A 14,042-nucleotide genomic window follows, 5' to 3' on the forward strand; every position below is an offset into this window, starting at 1 on the left:
ATATCGTGAAATGGACAGGCTAACCGGAAGTTGCAGTAAACCCCTCCTTGCATGCGATCGCCTGGGCAGATTCAAACCGCGCCCCTCGGAGACCACTTGAATCGACACTTTGTATAGTACGCTCTTCGGTCCCTTGGCGCCATGTCATACCCTCAGCAATCTCCCGCGCAGAGGCCGCCGCCTCTGCGACAATATAACAACGCCCCTCCGCCCTCTGTGGCATTGCCGGGGGGATACTCGCAAGATGGCCCCTATGCAGGCTATGGCGATGGCGGCATGAGCAATTCGGACTATCACAACGCGGATCCAGGATACGACGATGCAGCGTATAGTTACCGGTCTAATTCTGCGGCTTCGGGACCATACACACCCCCGCAGTCACAGCCACGGTCGATGCGCCCACCAGGCCCTCCAGGCCCTGGATACGGACGACCACCCGGCCCCGATGACCGACGAGGCTACCCTCCTGGTCCCGGAGGAAGACCACCACCACAAAAACGATCAAGAACCCGTACGTAAACCAGATACAAGGTCCCTCAAATCTACGACTAACAATCGCTCAGCTGGCGGACGCCCACCCCCAGGCGCTAGCTTTGACAATCCCTTCCCTTCCTTTCCCCCAGGTGACCCAAGAGGAGATCCTAGAGGAGATCCGCGAGACCGAAGACCCCCCAGAGATCCGAGAGACCGCCGCGGTCCGCCTCGAGGCATTGAGAATGGCATGGCTGCGATGGACATCAATGGCAGAGGCCCTCCTCCCCGGCCACACACTTCAAATTCAAATGGGAGACGCCCGGATATGCGAGGACCGCCTCCGCGCGGACCTCCCCCTGTCAGAGGCCGAGGCGGATACCCGATGGGCCCAGTGCGAGCTGCCAGCTCTGGTAGACCGGACCGCCCTTATATCGATCCCATGGGCCCACCGATGCATCCGCCAGGACGAAGTGCAACGATGCCGCTTGCGCCAGGTTCTCCAATGGGACCTCCAATCGCTCCGATGTACCCGGGGCAATCGACCTACCAAGAATCCGATTTCCCAGCAAGTCCCATTGTCGAATCTCCCATGCGTCCCAATACCGCTGGAAGTATGCGACCTCCGCGATCCCGGGCACCCAACGATATAGACTCTGGATTGATGATTCCGCCGGAACCCGCCAATCGCGTTTCATACGCGCCCAAGGACTTCTTGGATAGTTACTACGAGTCTGGTGGTGGCGACGAACCCGATATGCCTAATTTTGATGCTATTCCAGATGCTAAGCAGCATGGACCGATTGATGAGATGGGATTGGACACACCAACAGGTCGGAGACCCGGCCCTGGTCCAAATTCTTCTCCCGGTGGAGACTATTCTTCATACTCTCCAGGCACAGATGCTCAACGCTCTCAATCCCACCCCAATATCCGACAGGTCGAGGTGAACCAGTTCGAGAATGCGGGATTCCAGTTCGATATTCCGGGAGAAGCGCCTTCTGCCATGGACCACCAAGACCCTGGTTATGGCCCCAATGGCTACGGGGATTATGGCGGTTACTCCCACGGCCCTGCGCCGGTTCGGATGAACCAACCAGCCTACCCCCCGGAGCAGCCTGATCTGTCAGACCCCCGCAAAATCCCGATGCTCTGCCTCACCACCCAGCCCCATTCCGTCCCGGTCATGATGCGGCCTCAAAACCTGCACCGCTTCGCCAGTATAGCGCCCCCGAAGCTGCTCCTCCCCAGGCTGCGCCACAGCCCATTGTATCAGCTGCAAGTGTCCCGACGCCAGTCACGCAGGAAGAGTTGCAGCGGCTGCAACAACAGGTGCGAGGAAATCCTTCGGACCAAAAGACGCAGCTTCTTCTCGCCAAGAAGCTGGTTGAAGCAGCCACAGTTCTCATTGAAAACAACAGCCGCCTCGATCCGAAAACCAAGGCCAAGGCTAAGGAGAAGTATATCCTTGATGCCCACAAAATCGTGAAGAAGCTTGTCGCGGCCGGATACTCTGAAGCACAATTCTTTTTGGCTGATTGCTATGGTGAGGGCCTTCTGGGCCTGGAAGTCGACCCTAAAGAAGCGTTCTCGCTCTACCACTCCGCTGCGAAGCAAGGCCACGCCCAGTCTGCATACCGTGTAGCAGTCTGTTGCGAAATTGGCCAAGAAGAAGGCGGCGGTACCAAGCGCGACCCGTTCAAAGCCGTCCAATGGTACAAGCGCGCCGCTGCCCTAGGCGACACACCCGCGATGTACAAAATGGGTATGATCAATCTTAAGGGATTGCTCGGTCAAGCCCGCAACCCTCGGGAGGGTGTCTCCTGGCTCAAGCGGGCAGCAGACCGCGCAGACGAGGAAAACCCACATGCTCTTCACGAGCTCGCTCTCATGTACCTGAACGCCGGCCCCAACGATATAATTGTCCGCGACGAGCAGTACGCCAGCCAGCTCTTCCACCAAGCTGCTGAATTGGGCTACAAGTTCTCCCAGTTCCGTCTCGGCAATGCGTACGAATACGGTCTCATGGGATGTCCTGTTGATAATCGCACGAGTATCATCTGGTACACCCGTGCCGCAGCCCAAGGCGAACACCAAAGTGAGCTTGCTCTCAGTGGCTGGTACCTCACCGGATCCGAAGGCATCCTGTCACAAAATGACACCGAGGCCTACCTTTGGGCTCGCAAAGCCGCCACCGCCGGTCTCGCAAAGGCAGAGTATGCGATGGGATACTTCACCGAGGTAGGAATCGGCGCTACTGCCAATCTGGAGGATGCAAAGCGGTGGTACTGGCGTGCAGCTGGTAAGTTGATATCTCTTTCCTTCCCTCACTGTTTTTACTCCAACTAACTGTTCTTTTCTCTTTAGCCCAAGGATTCCCCAAGGCTCGTGAACGTCTGGAGGATCTCAAGAAGGGTGGAAGCAGGATGCAAAAGACCCGTCTCTCTCGCTCGGCTGTTAACAAGCAGAGTGATGGTGATTGTGTCCTAATGTAATACGATGTCATTGTTCCTCTCTTCTTTTTGTTTAATTCCTTACTATACGCTCACATGGCTTGCATGCATGTATGTTCCACATGATCACTGGCGCTCGAGTGCATTACCCCGTTACCCCAGTCAAAGATTAGGGTTTCTCTTCGGCTTTGGGCTGCATGATTCTTCTCTTTTCTTTTTTCCTTTCTTTTCTTCTTGCCAAGAAGCACTCTTGTTCTGAGTTTAGCTCTTGTCTCTTCCCTTTTTGCCCCCTCGTTCTCCTTCCCTTATTCTCTTCTTTTCTCTTCCCCTTTTTCTTCTACTACTACTTTGTTTATGAATGGGACGTGCATGACAGGAACGGACACGATGGAGCCAATATCCCGCTGAAATCCAGCAATTTGCATACATTAATAGATTGTTGACCAATTGATCTAAAAAAAGCCTCCATATCCCACATCCGTAATTCCGTACATCCGTAGCGGGTAGATTCCGCGCTGACACACTGAAATCGGATCGGCTTATGCCATCGGCTCTATGCAGTTCCGACATATCTAAGCAACATTTCCAGTAAATTCCAATCGCGTCAGTCGATTTCATTTCTGAATTTATAGCATCCATCTGAAAACTCTTAAAAGGTTTACAGTTGCGACAAGCTGGACGTATATGTCTTCCGAAGCCAACCAACAACAACCAAATACAAATACACCCGTGACTCGAGATATATTGAATCCGATCAGCGGACGCAAACTTGCTCTCATCTCTCTCCTGACTATCTTCGCTGCTGTGCTTACCTCCCTATTCTGGGGTGATACCGCCAATCTGTTTGGCATCCGACGATTCTTCTCTTCTTCAGCTCGTACCGCAGCCGGACCTATTTCAGCTGCAGTTTCGGGTTCGGGTTCGGCATCTGTAGCTACTGCGGCGACAGCTAAGGACTCAACATCTGATACCATGTCTTCATCGAAGACTCCAATTTATTTCCTTAGCCATGGCGGGGTGAGTACAACACCCCATGTCCAACCTTCAAACCCAAGAAACATATACAGTCAACTCTCGCTTATACCACAGCATACTATCCAAGCCAAATTACGTGGTATAATTGAGTTGTGTTTTGGTGAGAGGATGACATAATATTTGACAAGCTAACTCTAAGCCCTAATACCTATTTAGTCTTCCATCCCATCATCTGATCCAAAGTCACCTGACGTTTCTCATCAATCTGAATCCTGCCAAAGTCGCTGATTAAGCTCTCAATTTGTCTAATATGGTCCGAGGTACCCTTTTCTTTGCTACAAACCCATAGTAGGATATCCTGGAGGCTGTCCAATATAGCAGAATTAGACAGAAGCTCAGGTGGGGGCCCATCAATGTCAATATCCTGAATTTCTGAGGTTGTTGGGGCAATATATATATCTTGCTCATTGGTCTCATCTCGCCCTTCAGTCCCATCTTCTAACATGTCTTCGTCCGAAGGGTTCAAAAACTCGTCAAATGGCACAATATCTTTATCACCAAGCTTATCAATTGCTTGATTATATAGACTTTCAATCTCATCACTCAATCCGGGCTCGGAAAATAGTGCAGACTCAGGTGCGGACTCGGGCGCGGACTCAGGTATAGGTATAGACTTTGGACTAATCAAAGTACTTTGTTTAAAGCAATTGATAATCGTTTGGTCTGATACACTTGTTCTCCAAACTTGCGTTACCCAGGTAACAGTATAATAAATGCTCATTCTTTGTTTTGGGTCTATCCCACGATCAAGAAAAGCAATCATATAGCGCATCCATTTCTTCCGATAATGGTGCTTCAAGTTTTGGATAATACCTTGGTCCAAGGGTTGATAAATTGAAGTTGCGTTTGCTGGCAAAAAAACAACCGTAATCCGGGGTGGTGGTGGCGCTCGCTGGAGTCCAATAACATGTGGTGAAGCATTGTCTAAAAGGAGCAAAGCTTTCTTATCTAAGGGAATACGCCCATAGAAAGATCGCAACCAGTCCTCCATAATGTCATGACGCATCCATGCTGCCTTGTTGTGACGCCAAACACATCCCAGAGCTCGGAAATTAACCCCCGGAGTGCGCGAGGGGTTTTTGCTGTGCCAATCAACCATAAAGGGACTCGATCGGAACCATCCGCATTTGATGCAACAACAATAGTGATTCGTGTTTTATCAAGCTTTTTGCCAGCAATTTTTCCCTTTGAAAGACCACCATTTGGCATACGTCGCCAAAATAGGCCAGTTTCATCCATATTGTAGATTTCGGACGGTTTGAATTGATTGCAAATCGATTTGGTGCTTTTGATCTGATCATGTACCGAGGATGGGACTGAGGCAGCTTCTCCGTGGAAAGTATGATATTGAAGAGAGTGGCGTTGTTTGAAGCGAGTTAACCAACCCTCAGAGAATTGAGGTTTGGTCCGATCTTTGTATTCCGGTATTTGTCTCCAAAGCTCAGCTGCTTTAGTTTGGATCAAAGGGCCATTTATTGGTATTCCATTGCCAATATGGTTATCTGCCCAGTCATATAGCTTTTGGTCCAATAATGGCCAATGAGAGGATGAAGATCGTTTGTTTGCCCCTGCAGGGCCCGTATCAAGATAATTGTATTTGGATGAAAGGATCCTTGATATGGTTGACCGGTCAATCACTTGTTTGAATTGGTCCTCAAACCACTTAGCACATGCAGTCTGCGTGGGCTTTGGGCTAGTATTAGACCAAAATGCCCGTAGTGCCTGTTTCTGCGCGTCTGATATACCCAATTTGGTACGCTTTGGTCCCATTCTGACGCGCTTGGGTGGGGTCGGGAGGGTAGGAGAGCTTGTAGATTGAGGCATTCTGATTGGTTGATTGCGCTGACTAAGCAGATTTGAGAGGAAGAAAGTGTGGTAAAACAAAATGTGTTATATTCTGTCAATTTATATGGAAAAAACTGGAATGAAGGGGCCATCCAAGCAAGGGATGTGTTATTATCAAGAATGTGCAATATCCCACCGTGGTATAAGCGAGAGTTGACTGTATGTGCTAACATCCCATCCAGCCAAACGTAATGTACGAGGTCGAACACCCAGCCTACCGAAAACTAGCCGAAATCGGACGTGAAATTACGACCAAGGTCAAGCCACGCGCTGTGGTTGTTTTCTCAGCGCATTGGCAGGCTAGTCAGGATACCATCCAGGTTAATACAGCCGAAACCACGGATTTGATCTATGAGTATGTACATGTATTTTCTGAGAAGGCGTCGATTGTGTGATTGGGACTGTTTGCTGATCTGACTGGGGTTTAGTTTCTACGGATTCCCGAGTCATTACTACAAGGAGAAATATCCCAATGTCGGTAGCAAGGAAGTCGCGCATAAAGTGCTCGATTCGCTCAAGAATGCGGGCATTCAAGCGGAGGGTGTGAAGCGTGGACTTGATCATGGTGTTTGGGCTAGTTTCAAGTGTGGTATGTATTCCAGTTCCCTACCCAGCATGCATGTCAAATGAGTGGGATGCAATGGGAATACTAACAAGAACAATGTACAGCCTTCGATCCGGATACAAACCCCCTCAACGTCCCCATCGTGCAAGTCTCCCTCTTCAACACCGAAGATCCAGACCAGCACTACCGCCTAGGCCAAGCAGTCGCCCGCCTGCGCGAGGAAAACATCCTGATCATCGTATCCGGAATGGCAGTGCACAATCTGCGCGATCTGCGGTTTACATTTGGAAACTCGAAGCCAATGCCATACGCTGTTAGCTTTGACGAGGCGCTCAAGGACGCTGTGACGACCGCGCCGGATGAGCGGCAGAAGGCTATGGCGGAGTTGCTGAAACGACCTGATGCGCGCCAGGCTCATCCCTCTTTTGAGCATTTGCTTCCTATTCATATTGGAGCTGGTGCTGCTGGTGAGGATCTGGGTAAGAGGCTGTGGACTTATCCCGAGGGTAGTATGAGCTGGGCACAGTACCGGTTTGGGAAAGTTGAGAATGCTAGTTCATTATGAGAGTGATTCGATAGTTCGAGAAATTGAATAGCATAGAATGTTAGATAGCCCCCGGGTTGGAGGAATTGACTTGTTTTGAATGTGAGGGTTCGATTTCATCTATAGGTACAGAAGATGGGTGTAAAACGGTAGGAACGCGGTTGGGGCATAAGATAAATCGGTATGGAAAGGAAGCTATGACGACTGCTTCACCAATTGCGTGATGCGATCTTCGATCTGCGCGTCCGTGAGGCCTATGGGGTACTTGTCAGTATTTGGTTCTGGATCCGAGTCCCGATTCTGATATTGCTGTGTTTGGCGGGGGTACGGTACGTACCGGACAGGGCTTCTTGCTTCTCCTTTCCGAGGGCTGTGAGGAACAAATAGTCCAATTAGCTCAATTCTTCCGTAATTGAATGCCTACATCGCCGACAGGCAGGCGTAGAGGGTTTGGCATACCGTATCGAGCAAACACCCGAGGCGGGGTGCCGGCGGCCTCGCGCATCATGATGGGAGTGTTGGGGTTGTGCTTCTTCATGGTTGGGTAGGCGCGGTTCAGGAAGGATCTATCGGCCCGGGGTCAATCAATGGACTCGAGAGCCATTCGCTTCGGTCGGGATGGTACGCACCTTGTGGCAGCGCTGGCCTCGGAGGTTTGGCAGAAGAGGAAGCGGAGCTCCTTCAGGCCCTGGGTGAAGACGTACTTGCCAGACATGGTGGGTTGTCAAGTGCGAGAGTCAAGGGTATGAGGTGAGGGGAGGAACTGATGCAGTGCATTATTCACGATGGCGGTGATTCGCTGCGCAGAGACGTATCCCGCTAGTCTGCATTGGGCTAGTGGTATCTGGTTACATAAGCAGAACCTCTCAGCGTCATCGCAGCAGTAAAGAAGAGATAATTAATTACTCTCGGTCAATTGCTTGGGAAAAGTTTGAATAACGTCCGTCTACTGTCCCGTTTATACTCTTGCTGTTGTGGTGGTGACTTCCTCCATCTGCGATCTCCGACGGAAAACTCCCCTTCCACCGATCACGGACGTCCATCCTTCTTTCCTCTCACAAACCGGATCACATCACGCATATCACCATGTCTTCTCGCGTGGGCCTCCGCTTCCTCAACAACACTCGCTTTGCTTTCCGCAATGCCTCCGGGTCATTCCGCCGGCCGGGTGCCCAGGGCTTCCGCTTCTCGAGCTCCGAAGCCGGTGCCGCAGAGCAGCAGAGCACCTTCCAGCGCATGTGGAACAGCCCTGTCGGTGTGAAGACTGTCCATTTCTGGTAAGTGGAAAGCACCAGCGAAGCTTTGGTCTATGTTTTGGGCTACGAATGGATGCTAACGTTGTTATCGCAGGGCTCCCGTTATGAAGGTACCATGACTCGCTTTGCTATCTGATATGCCGCCTCTTTCCTCCCATTATCTCCTATGCATACTATGTCTCCGGAAAATAACTCAAATCATTGAGGTTTTGGCTATGCTTATCGATCACCGTCGCTGACATCTCGAATAGTGGTGCCTCGTCATCGCCGGTATCTCCGACTTCGCCCGTCCCGCTGAGAAGCTCTCCCTCACCCAGAATGCCGCCCTCATGGGTACCGGTGCCATTTGGACTCGCTGGTGCATGATCATCAAGCCCCGTAACGTTCTGTATGTGTGTCCCGACAACGGAAACATTCGGTACAAATGCTAATCCAACATAACTCGACAGGCTTGCCGCTGTCAACTTCTTCCTCGGATGCGTCGGTGCCGTTCAGGTTACCCGTATTTTCCTGTGGCAGCGTAGCCAAGACGGCTCTTCCGCTGAGGCCGCCAAGGAGCTCGAGCAGGAGGCCGTTGCCTCCGTCAAGGCTGTCGCCGACCAGGCTGAGGGTGCCGCTAAGAAGGTTGTCGACAAGGTTGAGAAGTCCACTTAAATATGCACTAGACTTCGTGTTGCTGTGTGAGAGTTTGGAGAGGTGTGCCTGATTGCACTTAGATCAGTATCTATAGAGATTCTTGGCTCGCCGAAGGAAGCTTTGGGCGCATCTTGTGATCGAGCTAGCTCGCTTGGGATGACTGCTTGTTTGCCACTGGGCTGACACCTGGTTTCTCTATTGCAGCCAATTGTACATATACATTTTAAGGTGATTGGTTCTGAATCTCCCTGAACGGCCGGAAGTTGCGAGACTGCGCATTTCCAAGTAGTCGTTTGCCCTTCCAACGTGAAACATTCTATGATCTAGTTTGCAAGATGAACAGCATCAAGCGAAACCTTTAGAATCCACCTCGGACCTGGGTTCCCCAGAATTTACCCGGGATTTTCCTCCCAATCGGGGAAATAGCGTCAAATGTTCCTCCTATCAGATCTACATAGTCGCTGCATCCACGCAATGCACCGTCCCATAATTCCCAACTATTCCATTAAAGAGACGCTAACTGACCACACATGCTAGCTTCAATCTCCATTATCCCCACATACAATCAACTCGCTGGCTTGTTTCCCCGGACTAAAGCATCCGATATGAACTTACCCCACCACAACGCCGCAAAGGGGGTTGTTTAGCGTTACCCCGTCGAGCTAGGGCAGAGGACGTCAAAAAATATTTTGGTGGTTGAGGTAGTATTAATATTCCTTGGGGACCAACCCCCTGGTAGCTCCTGGTACGCAATTGATACGCTTGTCTATCCCATACTATACCTGACTTTCATTTCATCAATATGAAGGTCACAAACGCCTTGGTACAGGCCATTGGCGTGCTCAGCTCTCTCGGTTCAATAGTAGATGCAAAGGACCACAGTCACTCTCGAACTGATGCATGCCACCCAAATCACCCATTCAAGCCTCTTCCCGCTAGCAATGCCAGAACAAAGACCTGTCATGTAGCCAACCATGGACATGGAAAGGACGATTCAGCCAATGTTCTCGCCGCATTGAAGAAATGCAACAATGGCGGAAAGGTTATTTTTGACGCCGACAAGACTTATACCATTGGAAAAGCGCTTGACATGACGTTCCTCAAGCATGTTGATCTGGGTATGTACTACACGTGGACCCTCATGGCTTATATTTGATGAGCCTCGACTGACTGAAGGCCAAATAGAAATCCAGGGCCATGTTCAATTCACCAATGACACGGATTACTGGCAAGCAAATGCTTTCAAGCAGATATACCAGAATGCCACGACGTTCTTCCAACTCGGCGGCGAGGATGTCAATATGTATGGCGATGGTACCCTCGATGGAAATGGTCAGGTCTGGTATGATCTGTATGCAAAGGATGCTCTCATCTTGCGTCCCATTCTGATGGGTATCATCGGATTGAAGGGTGGCACCATTGGTCCTCTCAAGCTTCGCTATTCGCCTCAGTGGTACCACTTCGTGGCTAATTCCACTGATGTGCTGTTTGATGGAATTGATATCACGGGATTTAGCAGCAGTAAGAATGTGGCTAAGAATACAGATGGATGGTATGTCAAGTTGGAAATTCTAATCCCTGGGGTTTTATTAATGGCTGTCATTAGGGATCTTTACCGCTCGTCAAATATTGTCATTCAGAACTCTGTTATTAACAATGGAGATGGTATGTTGAGCCTTTCGCACTATTCATGGCCAACTTGGACTAACCATTTCGAAGACTGTGTCTCTTTCAAGCCCAACAGTACCGAGATCCTAGTTCAGAACCTTCATTGCAACGGTTCTCACGGCATTTCCGTCGGATCTCTCGGTCAATACGAAGGCGAGATTGATATTGTGCAGAATGTGCTCGTCTACAATATTTCCATGTTCAACGCATCTGTAAGTTCAATCTCTGAGACCGCCATCAGCGAAAGAGTTATATGTCTAATTTCCTTGCGTAGGATGGTGCTCGCATCAAAGTCTGGCCTGGAACTGCCTCTGCGCTCTCAACCGATCTCCAAGGCGGCGGTGGATCAGGTATCGTGAAGAACATTACCTACGACGGAATGACCATCGACAACGTCGACTATGCGATTGAGGTGACTCAATGCTATGGCCAGAAGAACCTCACTCTTTGCAATGAGTTCCCCGTACGTATTTCCTAGATCATGCCTTTCTACAGTGTGGTAACTGACAAATGACTACTCCATATAGAGCAGCCTCGTCATCGAAGATATCCTCTTCACCAACTTCAATGGCGTGACCTCGGGTAAATATGACCCTAAAGTAGGAACTATTGTCTGCTCGAGCCCGAATGTGAGCATCTTCAATCCCCAGATATACATTCCAGTATCTGACTTTCTACAGGTTTGCTCGGATATCAAGGCAACCAACATCGATGTTACTAGCCCTGATGGGGATGATCAGTTTACATGCACAAATGTATGTTTTCCATTAATCTATAACTGCCCATAAAAGCTTGCTGACAATCTTCTTCTTACAGGTCGATGACAGCTTATTGGATGTGAACTGTGCTACTTCCTCTTAGAGAATTTGATGAATATAATATTGATTGGATTAATGTTAGATGGATTGCCAAGAAGATGTGCTAAGGTCTAAATTACCCCATAGTATGTATTCGTCAAGGGAGGTATAGGTTAGACCTTCTTTGGGGATGATGGACTATACTGCCTAAGAGAGCAGTAACCAACTTTCTACAAATACCAGGGTGTTTTCCTCTCACAACCTATCCGCAAATCCATGTCGATGGACCCAGCTTCGAGCACGTTTCCCGTAGATATACCTGCAGCCAAATCATGAGCATCAACAGCACATATGGTAGACACCATCTCAAAAAGAGAGTCGAACGTTAAACTTACATGGGTATGGTAAAGAGCGTAACACCCATAGTGATTCCACCGATAGTAAAGAAGCACTTCCTAATACCTTGTTGGCCAAGCCAGTCATTGATATAGAAAGATAACCCAAATGCGAACAGATTCTTGACAAAGTTCATCACAGCAAATGCTTCTCCGGCTTTTTCTCTGTGGCAGTCCACGATGTATGTAACAACACCAGTAGTCCCAAGCTGAACACCGAAGTTGATCAGCCCGAGACATACGATTACAGGTACTGCCCATGGATCTTGAGCGTATGCGGATTGACCCCATGCAAAGAAGCCTGTTGACGTAAATAAGAGGTATGTCACCATGATAGGGAGACGGAACTCAGGTTCTAATTTTGCAATATCTCAGTCAATGTAAAGCGCAGGAAGCAAAACACGTACCAAATATGCCCCCATTCATTTTCGACATCCTGGTAACTACGCCATCAATAAGTGGACCTGCCACAATTGTCCCTAGAACGGACGCAACAAAGGAGGCCATGTTTGTTGCTCCCACAGCCCCAACGGAGAAGTTGTATGGAGGCGCGGAAAATATCTGTGATAGAGTGAGAGAAATGGCAACGAGCCATGAAATGCAAATCGTGAATAGAAGCGTTGCCCAGAGTACGGCAGGAGAAGCCAGCAGATAGAATGGCCTGACAAGGGTATTCCAAAATGAAATTGGGTTTAAGTAGCCGCTATAGGGCAGAAGCTCTTTAGACCAGTGGGTGATGGGCTCGGATTCTTGCGTGGTAGAGTCGGGTCCGGATGCATGCTCAAGTTGTTCAATGTTCTCTTTGCCCTCAATTGTAGCCTGAAACCCCCAATTAATGAGATGCAATGCCCGAAAAAGTGAAAACTTACAGTCTCATTGCCAGTGTCAATATTCAAAGCATTTCTTCCTGCATATGCAGACTCTGGCATCCAGAAAAAGATCATGATAAATGCCAGCCCGAAAGCACTGCCCATGGCATGTAGAGCAATGCGATATGAGCCGTACTCGATAATACCTCCAGCTTTCCGGTTCCATATTAGTCAATGTAGAAGCAATATTGAACCATGAGATCCCTCACCAATCGGAACAGCAAGATTGATTCCACCCAGAACACCAAGGTTAAAGATGGCTGTTCGGAAGCCTCGTTCGTGCACAAACCTAACAAGCCATTAGGTACGCCGCGCCAGATCATACCGGGTGTACCCTTACCAGATGTCTGCAATTGAAGCCGGAATCAATGCCTCCATTGGTGCCATACATAAACCACAAACAACCCGAGCTGCAACAAGAGACGGAAAGCTCTTCGCCTCAGCAGCCCAGAAACACGAAACCATAAGGCCGACTGTAGTACCGAGGTAGACTGGTCGCTTGCCATATTTGACGGCGAGAGAGTTGAACAGAAGACTTCCGATTGCGATAGCGGCGATCGTTCCGCCTTGGATACCAGATACGAACGTTGTCAATGGGACATCGAATTCTTTGGCAAGGGGAACAAACGCAGCTCCTAGAAGAGGGCCAACCGCTACATAATGGGAGTATTAGATTTGGACGTATAACAAACAAAGTAAATGATCCCTGTGTCCTACCTCCAACACATCCACAACCCCAGCCATAGGTAATTGTGAACAGCTCTTTCTTTTTCCGAGGCCAGTTGTATGGGTCTTTTGACGAGTCGGAGGGTTGAGGCACAAGTACAATTTGGCCAGTTGGGTCATGTTTGAGGAGACTGGGATCAATGCCTGGGTAATTTGTGGAGCCTTGGAGATCGTTTAATGGAGCTGTCCCGGGGACATGCTCCAGCTTGCCATCGTCTAGAATGCCAAGCGGCATCTTGGGAATGAGATTACAGTTCTGTAGGAACAACCTTGCCTGAGATTGAGACGCGGAAAGAAGAAAGATGCGTATGAGTTCAACAAAATTGCCTTTTCAAGGCGCAGACAAATGATGATAGATAAAGGACGATCAATGGCCTTTATAAACCTATCAGACTTTCTCTCCGGTGGACTAGTAACTTGCAGACACGGAATGAATGAGCTGCAATTCAAGATGGGGCTTGCCCCATCATGCAGACTCCACTTGAAATCCGGGGTTCCCCACGGGGTTTCTCCGAATGTAATCAGGTCGATGATTGAACCCACTTGCTGGATGCGTGGCGTGTCCTCGTATCCAAGCGTGGTCGGCTTTTGTGTCCAGAAAGCTGTCCGAACCCACTGTGGGCAAAGCAGCCTTGAGATTACATTAAGTTAATCTCTGCATTGATGTTGTCACCAGACCCAGGAGATAGAGGTGACATGACTGACGTATTGTGCTGTCATATTGCAGGATTAGCGAGATTGAAAGCCTGGGGTTGCTCAACAGCGAATAAGTTTTATTCTAT

The 14,042-nt window shown here is 49.4% G+C and overlaps 6 protein-coding genes across 6 annotated transcripts; 4 read left to right on the forward strand and 2 right to left on the reverse strand.

The window, feature by feature from the left end:
• Nucleotides 1-141: 141 nt before the first annotated feature.
• On the forward strand, nucleotides 142-2,966 carry N7446_003651 (uncharacterized protein; the record flags this gene model as incomplete). Its single annotated transcript, XM_058512400.1, has 4 exons — nucleotides 142-511; nucleotides 564-1,691; nucleotides 1,748-2,773; nucleotides 2,839-2,966. The coding sequence occupies 4 exons, from the start codon at nucleotides 142-144 to the stop codon at nucleotides 2,964-2,966; spliced, it is 2,652 nt and encodes an 883-aa protein (XP_058373729.1).
• A 546-nt stretch (nucleotides 2,967-3,512) lies between these two features.
• N7446_003652 (DODA-type extradiol aromatic ring-opening family dioxygenase) lies at nucleotides 3,513-7,004 on the forward strand. The gene is made up of 4 exons (XM_058512401.1): nucleotides 3,513-3,941; nucleotides 5,987-6,159; nucleotides 6,233-6,393; nucleotides 6,474-7,004. Exons 1-4 carry the CDS (start codon nucleotides 3,609-3,611, stop codon nucleotides 6,932-6,934), a joined length of 1,128 nt encoding a protein of 375 aa, XP_058373730.1. The 5' UTR covers nucleotides 3,513-3,608; the 3' UTR covers nucleotides 6,935-7,004.
• A 104-nt stretch (nucleotides 7,005-7,108) lies between these two features.
• On the reverse strand, nucleotides 7,109-7,628 carry N7446_003653 (L51/S25/CI-B8 domain-containing protein; the record flags this gene model as incomplete). Its single annotated transcript, XM_058512402.1, has 4 exons — nucleotides 7,109-7,167; nucleotides 7,251-7,283; nucleotides 7,373-7,479; nucleotides 7,543-7,628. 4 exons carry the CDS (start codon nucleotides 7,626-7,628, stop codon nucleotides 7,109-7,111), a joined length of 285 nt encoding a protein of 94 aa, XP_058373731.1.
• A 204-nt stretch (nucleotides 7,629-7,832) lies between these two features.
• Nucleotides 7,833-8,823, forward strand: N7446_003654 (mitochondrial pyruvate carrier family protein; the record flags this gene model as incomplete). The annotated part of the gene is made up of 4 exons (XM_058512403.1): nucleotides 7,833-8,190; nucleotides 8,264-8,279; nucleotides 8,421-8,557; nucleotides 8,619-8,823. Exons 1-4 carry the CDS (start codon nucleotides 8,000-8,002, stop codon nucleotides 8,821-8,823), a joined length of 549 nt encoding a protein of 182 aa, XP_058373732.1. The 5' UTR covers nucleotides 7,833-7,999.
• A 784-nt stretch (nucleotides 8,824-9,607) lies between these two features.
• On the forward strand, nucleotides 9,608-11,334 carry N7446_003655 (putative extracellular exo-polygalacturonase; the record flags this gene model as incomplete). Its single annotated transcript, XM_058512404.1, has 8 exons — nucleotides 9,608-9,923; nucleotides 9,991-10,357; nucleotides 10,412-10,470; nucleotides 10,525-10,685; nucleotides 10,748-10,936; nucleotides 11,001-11,102; nucleotides 11,154-11,228; nucleotides 11,290-11,334. 8 exons carry the CDS (start codon nucleotides 9,608-9,610, stop codon nucleotides 11,332-11,334), a joined length of 1,314 nt encoding a protein of 437 aa, XP_058373733.1.
• Nucleotides 11,335-11,525: 191 nt separating this feature from the next.
• N7446_003656 (uncharacterized protein) lies at nucleotides 11,526-13,495 on the reverse strand (the record flags this gene model as incomplete). The annotated part of the gene is made up of 7 exons (XM_058512405.1): nucleotides 11,526-11,589; nucleotides 11,666-12,020; nucleotides 12,073-12,484; nucleotides 12,535-12,686; nucleotides 12,744-12,823; nucleotides 12,875-13,187; nucleotides 13,252-13,495. The coding sequence occupies 7 exons, from the start codon at nucleotides 13,493-13,495 to the stop codon at nucleotides 11,526-11,528; spliced, it is 1,620 nt and encodes a 539-aa protein (XP_058373734.1).
• Between the last annotated feature and the right edge of the window lie 547 nt (nucleotides 13,496-14,042).

The sequence above is a fragment of the Penicillium canescens genome (genome assembly GCF_028828765.1).
Source record: "Penicillium canescens strain IBT 15451 chromosome Unknown utg000003l_segment0_segment0, whole genome shotgun sequence".
Lineage (NCBI taxonomy): Eukaryota > Fungi > Ascomycota > Eurotiomycetes > Eurotiales > Aspergillaceae > Penicillium > Penicillium canescens.